Source organism: Helianthus annuus, chromosome 4, assembly GCF_002127325.2.
Source record: "Helianthus annuus cultivar XRQ/B chromosome 4, HanXRQr2.0-SUNRISE, whole genome shotgun sequence".
Classification (NCBI taxonomy): domain Eukaryota; kingdom Viridiplantae; phylum Streptophyta; class Magnoliopsida; order Asterales; family Asteraceae; genus Helianthus; species Helianthus annuus.
In genome coordinates, this window is record NC_035436.2 from 16,784,225 (window position 1) to 16,801,456 (window position 17,232).

The window sequence follows — 17,232 nt, forward strand, 5'->3', positions numbered from 1 at the left end:
GGAAATAGTTTGCAAAATGTGGAGAGTGGTATTAATTCTCGGTGTATCTCTGGAGCTGGTGGATCGTGCAAGCCGGTTGAGATAGAGAATGGGTCTGATAAGACTGTTGGGTTGGAGCTTGTGGGAGCTTCAACTGGTCTCTCGGTTACTTGATGAGAGATGTGGTTGCAACTAGGTGGCTTGGATGTGACTGAAGTCTTAGCTTGTTCTTGGAACCGGAGGCTGGGAAGACTTGAACGTAAAGATTACTGAAGTTACTGGTGATGGGTTTCTTGGATGCACTTTGTGGACTATGCAAAGCCTCCGAGTGGGAGATTGTTAGGTTCGTAGGCTTTAGGGTAGCCGGCCCTAATTAAGGTTAGCCGGCCCTAGTTAGGGTTAGCCGACCCTAGTTATTAGGCCCACTTAGTTAACTTGTTGACAAAGTAGGAAACCCTAATCTTGTTCTATAAATACCTATTATGTAACTGTAGTCCGTGTCATTCTGAAAACAGTTGTGAGCATCTAATAAAAGTAAAACCCTAGTTGCAACCCGTGGACGTAGGTCACCTTGACCGAACCACGTAAATTCTCGTGTTCTTTATTTTCTGCTAGTGTGTGTGTTTGTTCCGCTTCCGCTCGAGCCTACTCTGATCCGATACCCCTAACAAAGGATTTTGAATTCCTTTAATTAAAAGAATTTGAAGGAATTCGTGTTTAATAGTCAATTGCAATTCTAATTCTTTTGTCAACCACCAAACACATAAAGATTGGAATTGAGATCCCAATTCCAACAAATTCGGTGAATCAAACATCTTAAGAGTTGGAATTTAAATTTCAATTCCACTAAATTGAATTCCATTGAATTCAAGCGAACCAAACGCACCTTAAGTATGTAACATTACATTTATTTAGCTCGTGCGACACATCGGATTCCAACCTAGTAGGGCTTACAAACGAACCAAACGTTCAACGAACAGTTTGTGAACCGTTCGGCGGAAAGTTCGTTTGTGTTCGTTCGTTTAGTTAAACAAACGAACATGAACATGAGCCGCATTCGTTCACTTATGTTCATGAACTTCGATAACGTGTTCGATAGTTTGTTAGGATTTTTAACTTTTATTTTTTATGTAAGTACTTCAAAATCTCCACTAATGATCACTTATTAGATATGGTGTATTACATATTATTGTTACTCCTTACTTCCTGGAAAGTGGAAACCCTAGTTAAATATTGTCTTTCCTGCTCTCATTCCAAGTAGATGTGACGCAACTACGCCCTCGCTCTCATTCCAGTCTTCAATTTAGGGTTTTTGCGCTCGTGTTCTTCGTCATTCTCGGTACAAGATAGATGTGGTTTGTGTTTGTTTTTGTTCATGAACACTTATTTGTGTTTGTTTGCCTTCATTTGTGTTCGTCTTTTTCTGGTACAAATTTAACGAACAAACACAAACGAATACGAACACATTCATTTCCTTAACAAACGAACACGAACAAAAAATCCGATTCGGTAAGTGTTCATAAACAGTTTGTAGACACATATTGTACACGAACAAGGCTGTGTCCTTGTTCATTCGGTTCATTTGCGGCCCTACAAACTAGTAATAAATAATAGTTTTTTTTTTCTTTTTCAAATTGATTTGTAGATCTCTTAAAATAACTCTTCCAATCAACCCCTACTAACTCCTCGTCATCATATAACATGTGGCAGAATACCAAAGCATGCAATAGCTACCTGCTCGTTCGGTGTTCCAGTTGGCGCCATTTCTCTCTCTTAAATGTTAATTCACTCACCGGAAAACGCCTCAAACTCGCCGGCGATCGCTTGATTTTGCCGCTATCATTACAACAATCATGAACCGAATATCAATTCCTGTAAGCCTTCACGCTCTTCTACGTAAAATTAATCTCAAAATTAGGTTTACGCATCTGTTGCACACGTTAATTCATAATTATATAGTTTATTAATCGTAATCGTAGTCGTAAACCTAATCGTAATCCTGATCGGCGTTTTTGTTTTTGAAGAAGAATTATTGTAGGATTCGGATCCGAAGAGTTCCTGCGAGCCGAATCTGCGTTGTGTTTGATGTTCAATAGATTTTGTTTATTTATAAACTTGTTGTTTGATTTGCGAGTGGATGAAATGGAGAAGAAGAAGTTTCCAGTCGGAGCAGAGCATTATGCTCTGTATGAGGAGATAGGGCAAGGCGTCAGTGCTTCGGTTTTTCGAGCAAAGTGTCTTCCGAACAATGAGATTGTTGCGATTAAAGTTCTCGATTTTGAACGCGGCAGTGTCGATTTGGTAAATTCTGTTTGTGCATTGTTGTTGTTGGTTTTGGTGGTATATACGAGTAATCTGGATTGATTTCATGTATATATTGTCCTATGGTTTTGAATCTGTGGTATGGTTGATAGAACTGTAGGTTGTGAGTTTTGCCTGATGAATTGAACTGCATAGTGATATTTGAGGAGTTATAGATTAGGCTTCGACAGCTTTGTGACTCTATTGACTTGAAATTTGGTAGTTGAGAGATTACTTTGAACTGTGCATAGTTATTTTCCATGATGACAATCATATATCTGCTCATTGAAGTTATGTAAGTCCTATTTGTGATCAATGATAAAAGATTGAACGAGTCTTGAAACGCTAGACTTCGTTGCTGTTTTCGGAAATAGGCTTATGCTATTGATGGTTATGCTCTTTTGGTCTTTACAATTGATAAGATGGAATGAGGATTCTGACACGTAGCTAATGGTGTATTGCCACAATGCCACTTGCTGAGTTGATGGTTACTCTCTTTTATTCTAATTTTAAGACAGATATTCCCATTGAATGTTATTTTTGAAAAGTGTGACATGTTGGTTATAGTAGTTTGACAGACACTTTTTACACGTCTACTTATTGAAAACATGATCCTTATGAACATTTAACACCTACTTCTGCAGGGTCATGATTTGATGATATTAGATAACAAATAAAAACAACAAAGAATCCCTGTTGATGAACCTTGAACATTTGTTACAGATATTGGACATTTGTTGTTAATTGAGCTGTGGATGAATTCTCTTGTTTGCACTTAAAATTTATAGAAATTTGGTTTATGACTACGTAGGAACCTAATTTATGTTTGACTGGTACACTCATTAATTATCTCATTGTTCGTTTGTTAATATGTTATCAGAACAATATATCACGTGAAGCTCAGACAATGTTCCTGGTTGATCATCCAAATGTTCTTAAATCACATTGTTCGTTTGTAAACGACCATAATGTATGGGTTGTCATGCCTTTTATGCCTGGTGGTTCTTGTCTCCACATATTGAAGTCTGCGCATCCTGAGGGTTTTGAGGAAGTTGTTATTGCAACTATACTGCGCGAAGTATTAAAGGCATTGGTGTATCTTCATGATCACGGTATCATTCATCGTGATATCAAAGTGAGTTTTTTTTTTCCTTTTTTTTTCTCATTTAAACACAAATGTCTTAAGAGTTAGAGATATTTATTTGTTTGTAAAAGATGATTGGTTAAGAGTTGCAAGTGTATTTTTTCCCTAGTGCATCACTGTGCTATGAAAATTTATTGAAGTGAAACCGTTTCTACTTTGCGTAGATGTTTAAACCATGTTTCAGGTACATTTTTTTGGCTGTTTCAATAGGCTGGAAATATTCTCATCTGTGAGCGAGGTGCAATCAAGCTTGGTGATCTCGGTGTTTCTGCTTGCCTGTTTAATTCTGGAGATAGACAACGCACAAGGAATACATTTGTTGGGACCCCCTGCTGGTATATATATATATATATATATATATATATATATATTTTATATTTGCATAAATACTAGAGTAAAATGCCATTTTTGTTCCTGAGGTTTGGCTACTTTTGCGACTTTCATCCAAAGGTTTGTTTATCTGCATCTGGATCCAAAAGGTTTGAAATCTTGCCGTTTTCATCAGACTCGTTAACTCCATCCATTTTTCTCCATTAAATGAGGGGCATTTCCGTCTTTTTAGACATTATTATTAAATAATAAGCACTATAAGAAATAAAGATCCACCTCTCTTGACTTTCTCCCCACCCAAACCCTTTAATCATCACAAAATGTCTAAAAAGACGAAAATATCCCCTCATTTAATGTTAAAAAATGGATGGAGTTAACGAGTTGGATGAAAATGGCAAGATTTCAAACCTTTTGGATCTAGATGCGGAAAAACAAACTTTTGGACGAAAGTTGCAAAAGTAGCAAAACCTCATAGATGAAAATGGCATTTTGCTCTAAATACTATATATGAATTATTTTTAGAGTAAATTACAAAAATTGTCCTTTATGTATGTCACTTATTGCAAACTGTGTCCTTTGTCTTTAATAATTACAGAAAACATACTCGATATTTGCAAAGTCTTGCAAGTTATGTCCTTTAGCCCTAACTCAGTTAATTTTTTGTGGTTAAATCTGACCAAATGCACCCCACATGAGGGTATTTTGGTCATTTTACTCTCATGTGGGGTCCATTTGGTCAGATTTAACCACAAAAATATCCTCATGTTGGGTCCAATTGGTCCGATTTAACCACAAAATTTAACTGAGTTAGGGCTAAAGGACATAACTTGCAAGAGTTTGCAAACATCGAGTACATTTTCTGTAATTATTGAAGACAAAGGACACAGTTTGCAATAAGTGACATACATAAAGGACGATTTTTGTAATTTACTCTTATTTTTAATATTTTATATATCATATTTCAAATTAATATGAACCGCAGTGTACATGCCTTTAGCTGGAGTTATACTTACTGCATTCTTAACATTTTTACAGGATGGCACCTGAGGTTATGGAACAATTACATGGCTATGACTTCAAGTCAGTAATTCTCGTTTTATTTCATCAATTTAGCAAGGCCAAAATAGTGGAAAATTTAATATATATATTCTCTTAATATTTCTGCAGGGCTGATATCTGGTCCTTTGGCATTACAGCTCTGGAGCTTGCTCATGGTCATGCTCCTTTTTCAAAATATCCTCCAATGAAGGTACATCCATCTTGCAACTACATGCATTGTTTACTTTGGTGCTATTGGTTGGTTTTATATCTCAAACCATGTCATCAGAACTTCAATTACTTTTGGAAATGATAGGTTTTGCTCATGACATTGCAAAATGCACCTCCTGGTCTTGACTATGAGAGGGACAAGAAGTTTTCTAAGGTATTTTAATAGTTTATTTATTTATTTTTTACAATTTACCACTTAGTGATCGATCATATTGCCTGATATTTGTGTTGTCTGCTATCTGTGCAAAGTCTTTTAAGCAGATGATTGCAAGCTGTTTGGTTAAAGATCCTTCGAAACGTCCTACTTCAAAGAAGCTACTTAAGCATTCCTTTTTCAAACAAGCTAGATCTAATGAGTTTATTGCACGTAAGCTTTTAGAAGGCCTGCCAACACTTGGTGATCGCCTTCAGGCATTGAAGGTTTCTCTATTCTTCCTGTTATTCTTATTTATCACATGTTATCCTTATACGTGTCATTAAAGTAGACAATTGAGATTATTATGATTTTATCTTATCTATATATGCCATTTTAATCTTCTATAATTGATATGTTGGAATAATAGAAAAAGGAAGAATATATGCTTGTGCAAAAGAAAATACCAGATGGACAGAAGGAAGAAATGTCACAGGTATGCCACACCTGATTGTCGGATATCACACCTATAAACAGAAAATGAACATTCAGACACTATTTTCAGGCCTTTTGATTACAACTGCTTATAATATTTTGATTATTTAATATCATATAGTCACTTTCAAAGCACACATCCAAACATCCCGTTGATATATTTTTCTCCTAGTGGACAATAGTTGCGAAAACAAGTCCTATATGCTATCAGTTAAATTTTGACTGAGCCCGTTGAGTTACGTTTTGATTTCCTTTCATTTCTTCTTTCACACATCTGTCACACTTCCTAACTCATTTGGTGTTTGGAGTAAAAAATTCTTTTTTCTTGTGTTCATTGTTTTCAGTTCCTAACGATGTTTGTAAAAATTTGTTTTAGAACGAGTACAAAAGAGGTATTAGCAGCTGGGACTTTGACCTTGATGATTTGAAAGCTCAGGCATCCTTGGTATTGTACTTTATACTCATTTTAAAGCACTTATGTTATGTTAGAGGTGGGTCAGGCGGGTTGGGTTTGTATTTATCAAAAATAGAAGAGCAAAATGTCATTTTCGTCCTTGAGGTTTGGCCAGTTTTGCGACTTTCGTCCAAAGGTTTGTTTTTCCACATCTGGATCCAAAAGGTTTGAAATCTTTTCATTTTCATTCAGCCCATTAACTCCATCCATTTTTCACTTTTAATTCAGGCGTCTTTTTGTTAACTTAAAGGGCAATTCGGTATTTCTAGGGGTATTCGGTCTTTTTACATAAAGTGAAAAAGACCGAATTGCCCTTTAAGTTAACAAAAAAGACAAAAATACCCTTGACTTAACAGAGAAAAATTAATGGAGTTAACGAGCCGGATGAAAATGGCAAGATTTCAAACCTTTTGGATCCAGATGCGGATAAACAAACCTTTGGACGAAAGTAGCAAAACTGGCCAAACCTCAGGGACGAAAATGGTATTTTACTCGAAATAGAATTTGGTGACATTCTACGTGTTTGATCAGTTTGAGATAAACCACGACCCAACTTGACCCGTTTGTAAATTAAAAAGTCAAATCTGCCACCTCTACGTTATATCAATGGCACTATTGACTATTTGACCATCCTTGGTTTAACTTAGACAAACGTAAACAACCATTCTGAACGATTTGATTTATGTAACAAGATACCGGATGAGGAAACTATAACTGACAAAGATCAGTTACGGGACGCAATTTCTTTCAATGGGACTGGTGCTGGTGAAAAGGAACTACCACATCAATTATCATACACGAGCAAGGCTTCAAAAGCTACAGATTCTGTATGTTAATAGCTTTTATATATATATATACACACATACACGCCTTATTATCATTAATATTATTTATTTCTTTGCTTTTATAACTAATGGTTGAACTTGTTGCAGGCAGGACCTGCTTCAATTCTCAACTCTACTGCAACATTCTCAGTGTATGTTAACTTCGGTTTAATCACACCATTTTATTAATCACTATGCTATATATCCTCTGCATAGACGAAGTTCTATAATACATATTTGTATGTGCTTAAATTTTTATCTATTACTAGGCCTGTAAACAACTCACGTTCATGAACTGTCCGTGAACTTGTTCGGCGGGAAGTTCGTTTACGTAATAAATGAACGAACATGAACACATGTTTTGTTCGTTCATTTATGTTCGTGAACGTTCGTTTCAATTTAAATAAGTAGTTATATTTATATAAAATATTGAATATAAAAGGAACTTTCTACTACTTATATAAATATGACTAATCGGTAATTGGGCGGTAATTGGACTTTGTAGTGAATATAAAAGGAACTTTCTAGTACTTATATAAATATGACTAATCGGTAATTGGACGGTAGTTGGACTTTGTAGTAATAAAAATGGGTTTTCCAATGGAATTTATGTTTACTAATCACTAATTTATATAAAAAATTCCTTTATGTTTAGTCAATTATGTTCATTTGTGCTCATTTATGTTTGTTCAACTGTGTCCATTTGTTGTGTTTATTGTTTGTTAAATTATGTTTGTTTACGTTGGTGAATTGTTCGTTTAGGTTTTAAATGAACATAAATGAACACGACTATTTTTATAATAAACGAACATGACTATTTTTATAATAAACGGACATGAGCAAAAAAATGTGTTCGATTATATGTTCGTGTTAGTGTTCAGTTAAAGTTAATAAACGAACATGAACATGCCTCTGTTCGTGTTCGTTCGGTTCATTTACAGATCTATCTATTACCATATGTTCTTTTACATTATATCCTGTGGATGGCCTTCATTTGTCACACTTACATTTTCAGAGGCAAATATGAGAGTTCTACCAATGGAGACCCGAGCTTGCAGAACTGTTCTTCACATAATGAAAATTGCAAGAAGAGCGATATTGCTGGAAAATGCAACTTGGATATTACTAGAAAACCTGTTAATGGAATCGGATCTCATTCGCACCAAGGAGAAGCTTCATCTGGATGCATTCCAGTCAATGAGTATGACATCTCACTCATATAATTGTATTTAGAGTAAACTTTAGAGTAAATTGCCATTTTCGTCCCTGAGGTTTGATCAGTTTTGGGACTTCTGTCCAATGGTTTGTTTTTCCGCATCTGGATCCAAAAGGTTTGAAATCTTCCCATTTTCATCTGACTCGTTAACTCCATCCATTTTCTTCGTTAAGTCAAGGGTATTTTTGTCTTTTTTGTTAACTTAAAGGGCAATTCGGTCTAAGTCTAACGGATTCGGCCAGAGGTATTTTTAATGCTTGTACATAAATTGAAAATGACCAAGTTACCCTTTAAGTTAACAAAAACGCCGAAAATACCCCTGACTTAACGGAGAAAATGGATAGAGTTAACATGCCGGATAAAAATGGCTAGATTTCAAACCTTTTGGATCCAGATGCGGAATAACAAACCATTGGACGAACGTTGCCAAAGTGGCCAAACCTCAGGGACGAAAATGACCTTTTACTCTAAATTTTATTATATGTCTAGACTTGCATATATTTCTAGACACTTGGAATCAAGTAATGATTCATATTCCTAAACATCAACCCAAAAATACACCTACTCCATAACTGAAATCAGCGCATTCATAAGTAAATGGGCCGATTTGGCACCTTTTTTATTATAATTTTTTTGCATATGCATATCTTCATGGAATATTTTTAACTATATTTATTTCTTCTTCACTTTTAAACGCTTTTGCTGCTTAATGGTTCTGGAAACAGTCTTCCCGTTGTGTAATTAACACTTGAGGCACCATGTATTTTTATATTCTTATAACCATAAATAGTTCATATTATTGCTTTGAATATTCATTATATATGTGGCTATTCTTTTTTTTTTATTCAATGCAAGTTTCAGTGGCAAGTTGCAAAGTCAGAATCATGAAGTCCCTACCGCTAATGGATCTCAATGCCTCTTGATATCAGATGATGTGGCATCTGATAAAATACCTAAACCAATACGTGAGTTTTCACTTTTCAGTTTGATCTTTTACTTAACAGCTTCATTATTGTATTCAATATCTTAATTGTTATGATTCCTATAGGTGGCTTTTCGACCCATATACTTATAAATTTGGTTGGTTTTTTGGGTTGTTTTTGTTATCTAAAAAAGGTCAAATGGGTCCTGCTGAAAGTCGCTCAAATTTTATTAATTTTTTTTTAATGCACAACCTCTAAAACCAATTATTTCCAAACATTTGGATTTTTTATATGATACCATTGCCTTTCATTTTCAATCTTAGTCAATGCATTAATTATTATTAACATATAAATAAGCAACTTGAATATGCATACATGTGTTGTAACATGTGCTTAGGGAGTTTTTCAAAAAAAAAAAACTAGAATTTTTCTTTTTTACCCTAAAGTTTTTATCTTTAACAATTTAAGTTTAAAGTTTAATCTTTGTTTCCTTTTAACCTTAAAGTTTTAATATTTGACAATTTAAGTTTAAAGTTTTAATCTTTAGTAATTTAACCCTTTTGATTAATTTGATTTTTCACTTCTAATTCAAAAGTTTCTATCTTATACGATTTAACCACTTTGATTAATTTGATTTTTCACTTCTAATTCAAAAGTTTCCATCTTTTGCAATTTAACCACTTTGATTTTTTTTACTTATGTGTGGTAATCTTGGCTTTTGGGGGTTTTTTAAACAAAAAATGGTTATGCATATGGTTGTTAAAACCTTGGCTTTTGGGGGTTTTTTAAAAAAATTAATTTTTTTTACTTTTTACCCAAAAGTATTTCATAAATTACTTTTAACCCAAAACTATTTGTTTTTTTTTTACTTTTAACACAAAACTTTTTATCTTTTGCAATCTATCCTCACAACTTTTTTTTTATTTTCAGCTTTGGTCCTTTATAGTTTTTGTTTTCTGCAAATTTTTCGCTTTATACTTCGTTCTAAATTTTGTGACTTAACACATCGGAACGTGCGTCTTTGGTTTAACGTTTTTATGTTTAGTTCTAAATTTTACGAGTTAACACGACGCAACGTGCGTGTGTGGGTGAACGTTTTTACATCGTCTATTTTTTCCCGTTTGACAGGTTCAACATAACGTGCGCGTCTTAAATCGACTTAGTTATAACTAAAGAATCCCCGCCGCATTGCGGCGGGTCGTAATTCTAGTTATCTATAAACTAGCAAAGATCGAACAAAGTACTCTTATCATGTCAAGCCAAACCCAATCTGGTATCCGTAGGGGATTTTTTTTTAAATGTCTTGGTGTTTAGCAAACTGGTAATAGTAAATGTCTATTTGTATTCGAAAATTTGACAAACCTAGCAAATTTAGAATCCCCTGTTATAATAGTGAACTTCTAATTGATTAAGAAATTACAACTTTTCCTTTGAGAATTATTCTCTTGTTGTTTTTATTGCTTCTGCTCTGCGTCATCTAATATTTCTTGTCCATTTTCTGTTAACATATTGGTGTAACAGTAACTAGTGATGAACAAGATGAGAAATCGAAGTGCCAAGTTATTCAACAAAAAGGCCGTTTTAAAGTTACTTCTGAGGATCCCGACACGGATAAGGTAATTTGTTTTTCCATTTTTTTAAAGATCGCCATGTGCATTTAGATTGTAACTACCAAATATTATTTTTTGTAGGTAGCTTCAACTTCACCGCTAAAGAGCCCGAACATGCAGGTACTGTTATTTTGCCTAACATTGTCTTCCATTTCTAAAGTTCAATTTATAGTATTTTGGTGAATGCGTGGCAAAATAGACAGCTGGCGTAGCAAGCCAAAATGCGTAATTTTAGCACGGGGCGAAATGTGATGTGCGGGTTGGGTTCATCCAAGCACTTGTAGTTCAACACTCTAATCTTTTTTTTTTTTATTTTTTTTTGTAAATTGTAATTAACTAATATGTCAAATCTGATTACTAGGGCTGTAAACGAACCGACCGTTCATTAAGGAATGAGCATGTTCATGAACTGTTCATGAATGCTTAACGAACGAGATTTCTTGTTTGTGTTCGTTCATTATGGAAATGAACTTGTTCATGAACTGTTCACGAACACTTACCAAATGCAAGTGAACTCAAACAAATGTTCATGAACATAAATGAACACAAACGAATACACACGGGTATATATTCATTTTAGAATAAAATATGTATTTTTCATCACAAAGATTATGAAGAATCCACCAAAAAATAAATAAGCATTTGACATAATTATCCCAACACGGTTGACATAATTATCAGAAACATGATTAACACAAAATTAAGAAATTTGTCAACTTTAACACAAACTGAAATTAAAATGGTCAAATGAGGGATGTTGGGGAAGGCATATAGGATAACTAGGGTTTCAAAATTATAAAATATAAAAACAATAAACAAAGATGCAACATAAAAACCTTTAAATGAACGAACACAAATGAATATAAACGAGCGAACATAAATGAACATGTTACCGAACGTTCACGAACATAAACGAACAAACGCAACCTCTATTCATGCTTGTTCGTTTAACTTAACAAACGAAATTCCTTGTTCGTATTCATTTATTAAACGAACGGGCATAAATAAACTTCCCGCCGAACGGTTCAAGAAGTGTTCACTGAACGTTAGGTTCGTTTATGGCTCTAATGATTACAAAAGTATATTGTTCCGATGGCAGTTGTTTTTGTACAATGGTTTAGGAGTTTTTTATATGTAGACCCACATGTAAGGTTAGAGGTATTTTGTTGAATACAAAATTTACGGGGTACTGTGCATTAATAATACAATTTGGGTGACTTTTTGACCATTCGATCTTGACACGTCACATCTTTAGCTAAATTTTGTGAACCTGAATCCGCCCATTCCTAGGTAAATGCGCTAACATTACCACGTTTATGTATAACTATTTTACATCATGAGATTTGTATTTACCAGCTGTTGGTATATCAACAATTCATCACTATATCCGCTTTTTGTTAGATGTCCTTACGGTAATCATAAAGAAGTTGAAATAATGGCTTGGCCTTTGTCATGTTTTCATTAATTTTTAGTGTTTTCTATACCGCGTGTAGGTAATAATTGAACATCCACCTGGCCCTCAGTTGTCTCAAGTGGATACTACTTCAATGCCACAAAATCAAGCCACTCATCTCCAAAGGGTATCTGTCAGTTAAACAAGTATTTTTGCAGGTTTTTTTCACTTTTTATAAAGCAATAAAATAACACTTACATGTTATCACTTACAGAATGACATTTCAGGTTCTACCGGTGAGGCTACAGGTCGGGGTATAACTATCTTTATAATTACACTTCGTTCCATGCATGGGAGGGTTGGGTAACGGGTCAAAACATATACGGGTCAAGAGGGAAACGGCCGGGTTTGGTTGATCCAAAACACTTACTGTCCAGAATTGTGAAACTTTTTATAACAATTTGTTTGTCAGTAGTGATTAGGATGTTTATGTATTAAAAATACTCGTTGAGAGGCTTTCCTGTTTGATCCTTTATGTTTTTGGCTATTTTTTGTTTGACCCGTTAGAGATAAACAGGACCCTAATCAACCCTTCAAAATTTACTACTGCTATTTTTCATATATGTTTTGTTTTCAGGCAACAGCGGCTTAGACGCTGCATGCACAGCAGCCAACATCACTAGACTAGAAAAATCGATGGTATGAATCTGGTCATAATTGCAAATAAACATTCATGATTGAAAAGTTTTGTTCATTCTAATAAACGGAAATGAAATATATCTCGTTCATGTTCGTTTAATAAATAAACAAACTATATGAACGGTTTGCTGTTCACTTCGTTAAAGGCCTACCTAAAAACAGAACGTAAATAACATTTTTGTTAATCTATTATCATCTTTATTTGCAGCTAGTGGCAACTGACGATAAAGAAAAAGAACTACTTAATGAGATAACCGATTTACATCGAAGGTACTAGACACCAGTTCATAAACACCTTCTGATAACTGCTACTTAACATCATCAATATCATCATCATCGTACTCGGTAAATCCCACCAATAGCAAAGCTAAGGTAGGGTCTGAGGAGGGTAAGATATAGACAGCCTTACCTCTACCCCGTAGGAATAGAGAGGCTGTTTCCAGTGAGACCCCCGGCTCAATAGTAGTTTTGCATCAAACCATAGACATAAGACACATAACACTCAGCAAATGGGACAAAAGCCGATTAGTGCATGTACCCCCTCGTCTTTCGGCTATCAACGCCACCACATGATGCATGATTAACCGTCCCTCTCTTTTTGACGTTATTTTCACGAAATTAGTAATAACGTTAACATTAGTGCACTTTCACTTTTGCCCCCCGAGGGCCCACACATATATACATTATATGCGCATACCGCAAACAGAACCGCTACTCAACAATTATTATATAAAAAGGTCTTTTCTGTGTGTAGGCTTTTATGTAAACAGGAAGAGCTCCAGAGATATAAAGCAGGAAATACACAGGTCAAAGTGTTTATCATGTCTCGTTTAATAATTCTATTCCTTAAATATGATGAAGCAATACGGGTTAAAGCTCCAATTAGGGGCGTGTAACGTGTTAAGCGTGTAACGTGTTAAGCATGTCGTGTTGACATGCTATACTCATGACTCGTTTAGCTAAACATGCCACTTACAAATACTAACACACGTTTAATAAGTTACACGACACAACCTATTTAACATGGTGAAATCTAAATAGTTAATTAACACAAATAGCATGGTTAATGACACAACAGGACATGTAGAACACAGTTAATGAATGACTTAATGAATGACACAACGTGTGTAACACGATAAAATGGAAGTTATCACAATTTACAACCCATAAATTCTTAGGGAATGTGATATATTTATACAAGCATAAAACTACTTTTGATAAGCGGGTCTAAACGGGTTGTGTCTACATGTTGAACCATTCAACATGTTTATATATAAATGGGTTACCCATGTCATGAATCGGTTATGCGGGTCCAACCCATTTACACCCTTCTTACCCACTTTACTCATTCATGACTAAAATCTATTCACTCCAAACTCAAAACCGCCGCTTATTTTGTGTCGGGACATAAATTGTCATGGCAACTCTTTTATACTTGTTTCACTCGGAACCCCTTAACATCTTTATTTCACTTTTTTTTTTTTTTTGCAGGTGTGAGTTACCGCCACCTAACCAAACCGATCTTTTTTTTATCCAAGATTGCTTATGACATAAAAGGTTCAAAATGTGATGTGGTTTTTGTTATTATTTGTTGTTAGGCTTGTGGCCTAAATTATTCTTTTCACCTCTTTATGTTTTGGTGTTTGCCAAATTTTCATTTATGGCTTTCATTTCTTTTTCATAAGCACGAAGTTCTAGAGCTGGCAAAATGTGTCATGTAATGTTAAATGGGTCGGATAAGATAAACGTTATAAAAAATTAAAATCCATGTAACCAATTTGGGTATTCGGATGATAGTCGGTTGGAGCAAAAAATCAATTTATGGCCTCCATTTATTCTTAATAAGCACAGATGATTAGAACTGGCAAAATGTGTTGTGTAGCATTTTTAAATGGCCGGATAAGATAAACTTTATTGGAAATTACATATCCGATGGTTGATTTGGGTATATGGATTGCTCGGTGTATGAATAGTCGGTTTTGGAGCATTTCTTCTTCATCAGCACAGATGACTAGAGTTGGCAAAATGTGTCGTGTAGTGTTAAACGAGCCAAATAAAATATAAGTTATCAAAATTTATAACACATATAATCAATTTTGTGTATTTGGGTTATCCGGTTACCGGTATATGGATAGTCGGTTGGAGAGGAGAGCATAAAACATTTGGATGATTGGTTAGTGTGAATGATAAGATTATAAGTGCAATAATCAATAATGAATGCGAGTATTGGAGAGACATCATATGCCTATAAGAAGCCAATTGACGATTCAACTTTGCTCAAAACTTGTTTGAGAAATCAGTTGGACATGCAAGTTTCTTTTGCACTTTCTTTGGAAGAACAAAGGGGTTTCGAAACTCCCTTTTTAATAATCAAAGCCTTACACAATTTTTTCTAAAATTTTTGCCTGTTGTTATTTTGCTCAAATCTAGTAAAAATGTAAATTCCAACAACGGCCATCATTATCCAAACTAGGGTTTCCTGATATTTTCCATCTCTTGGCTTCACCCTTCTTGGCCATCTCTATTTGATGTGTGCAAATGGTAGAAAAAATATATTGATTTACAAGTTTTAAATTTATAAAAATGGAAAATACGAAAAAAAACCAAACTACACACACATAGGGAAACTGTACCTATCATATTCGGAGTATTGTATTGGTAAGAACCAAGTATCGATCTGAAGTGTCGAGAGACGTGTATAGAAATATTAGCTATTTTAGCTCGGTTTTTAACACGAAATCATGGTTTAAATTTATGAACATAGTAAGATACAATCACTTCAACAACTCGTTAGGGCAAATGCACTCAACGTTAGCGTAGTATAGCGAAGGTAAGTACCGAGATCGTTCAATGACACAAGAGTTTTTAATACCGAAGTGTTATTAATGTCTAGTCAAACCAAAAAGTAAATTTGCGAAAAGGTTTTAAACATGAATTCAATTAAACGAACGCAATAACAAGAAGAATCATTTGGATCTAACTCTCCTTTAATATCGTCTATATTAACATCTTTGGTTATGGACTTTTCAAGAGATCACGATACGAAAACTACGTCTCTTCAATGTATTCTTCTGAGTACTCTGCGAATGAATACACCTAAAGCTGTTCTATAAAGAAAATGAATTTGTATGTTGATAATGCCAAAAAGTGATAGGTCTCCTTGGTCGGGCAGACATTACCCTCAACTATATTGGTCAGAAGCAGTAGGGCGGCCATCCCGCAAAGTCGGATAAAGTATTAAATAAGTTTTGATTATAGTGGGAAACCGGCGCTACGTGGCGGGATCATAATTTTTGCTGATACGTCAATACACTGCGCATATGATTTGTTAATTTGAATTATTTGAACAATTTGGATTATTCTTAGTTTTTTCCCTTCTATGTGTGCATTCTAATAGTACTCCGGAAAACAAATGTAGCGTGCTGAAAAGTAACAATGTTATATTTATTACCAAAAGGAAAATCGTTTGCTTGTAAATACACTGGAGCAAATGTAGTTTTGATGTTGAATTAGTAGCTAAGGTATATTTTGGTTTACATGTTGTCTCCTCCGTTGGTGAACTGCAAGATTTGTAGTATATGGGACATGAGGTTAGTATTGTATGGTTTGCAATAAATAAAGAATGTTATTATGTTTCGGAAATAAAATCAAATGTTCCGGATAAGAGTAGCAAATGATGGTATATGTTAGGTTGAAGTGATGTACTTTTGTTTTTAGTCGCGTAAAACCTCTTGGTACACGACATTTGAGGTGAAAACACCGTTTCTATATGCATTATTAAAAAGGTAAAAATTATGAGATGAAATCTGATATAAGAAATAATTAAATAGAATGGCAGTCATAGGAAGTGTTAGTATTTTGTTTTGAATGTTACATCCAAGTGTGTGTACATCTGATGGCAAAAGCACTTAAACAAAGGTGATGTTGGATATCTTTGTTTTGAATAAGCTATTTACATAGTGAGGCATAAATTTTAAAGCTATTATTATCACTGAAGCATAAATTGATTATAAATCAATACTGAAGTGAAACATAAAATCAAGGTTTTTGTTAAACTAAAGGATGAAATAAACATATATTTCATTACATCATCTCACGCATAATAGAAGCTATGAATGGAGGTATATAAGAAAGAGTTGTGTCATTTACAAACCATAATCAATGACTACTTTTCTGGTTGAGCCTCCTGAGTCTGATACAGTTTGAGAATGACTGAAACAACAATGTAGCAAATGATGAGCAGATGCAACATTGGCAAATGATGGTATTATGTTATTATGTTTCGGAAATAAAATCAAATGTTCCGGATAAGAGTAGCAAATGATGGTATATGTTAGGTTGAAGTGATGTACCTTTGTTTTTAGTCGCGTAAAACCTCTTGGTACACGACATTTGAGGTGAAAACACCGTTTCTATATGCATTATTAAAAAGGTAAAAATTATGAGATGAAATCTGATATAA

At 34.4% G+C, this 17,232-nt stretch overlaps 1 protein-coding gene across 5 annotated transcripts; it reads left to right on the forward strand.

Moving 5' to 3' along the window:
• The first annotated feature begins 1,655 nt into the window (after positions 1-1,655).
• LOC110935864 (serine/threonine-protein kinase BLUS1) lies at positions 1,656-14,449 on the forward strand. 5 transcript variants are annotated; one of them, XM_022178208.2, is made up of 22 exons: positions 1,656-1,853; positions 2,004-2,280; positions 3,161-3,415; positions 3,635-3,759; positions 4,790-4,834; positions 4,922-5,003; positions 5,109-5,177; positions 5,273-5,443; positions 5,587-5,652; positions 6,028-6,096; positions 6,798-6,932; positions 7,038-7,081; positions 7,945-8,130; positions 9,001-9,110; positions 10,590-10,684; positions 10,760-10,798; positions 12,172-12,258; positions 12,346-12,385; positions 12,709-12,770; positions 12,979-13,040; positions 13,525-13,576; positions 14,262-14,449. In XM_022178208.2, exons 2-22 carry the CDS (start codon positions 2,065-2,067, stop codon positions 14,265-14,267), a joined length of 2,016 nt encoding a protein of 671 aa, XP_022033900.1. In that variant the 5' UTR covers positions 1,656-1,853; positions 2,004-2,064; the 3' UTR covers positions 14,268-14,449. The 5 variants fall into 5 exon arrangements, with proteins under 5 accessions (XP_022033900.1, XP_022033902.1, XP_022033904.1 ...); XM_022178210.2 differs by having other exon boundaries at positions 12,346-12,379; XM_022178212.2 differs by having other exon boundaries at positions 12,346-12,367.
• The last annotated feature ends 2,783 nt before the right edge of the window (positions 14,450-17,232 follow it).

Bases quoted from the DNA above. Each gene is read 5' to 3' on its own strand.
- LOC110935864 (XM_022178208.2), top strand. From the start codon at position 2,065: ATGTTCAATAGATTTTGTTTATTTATAAACTTGTTGTTTGATTTGCGA. The intron at 4,835-4,921 runs GTCAGTAATTCT...ATATTTCTGCAG, and splicing joins TTACATGGCTATGACTTCAA to GGCTGATATCTGGTCCTTTG. The intron at 5,444-5,586 runs GTTTCTCTATTC...TTGGAATAATAG, and splicing joins ATCGCCTTCAGGCATTGAAG to AAAAAGGAAGAATATATGCT.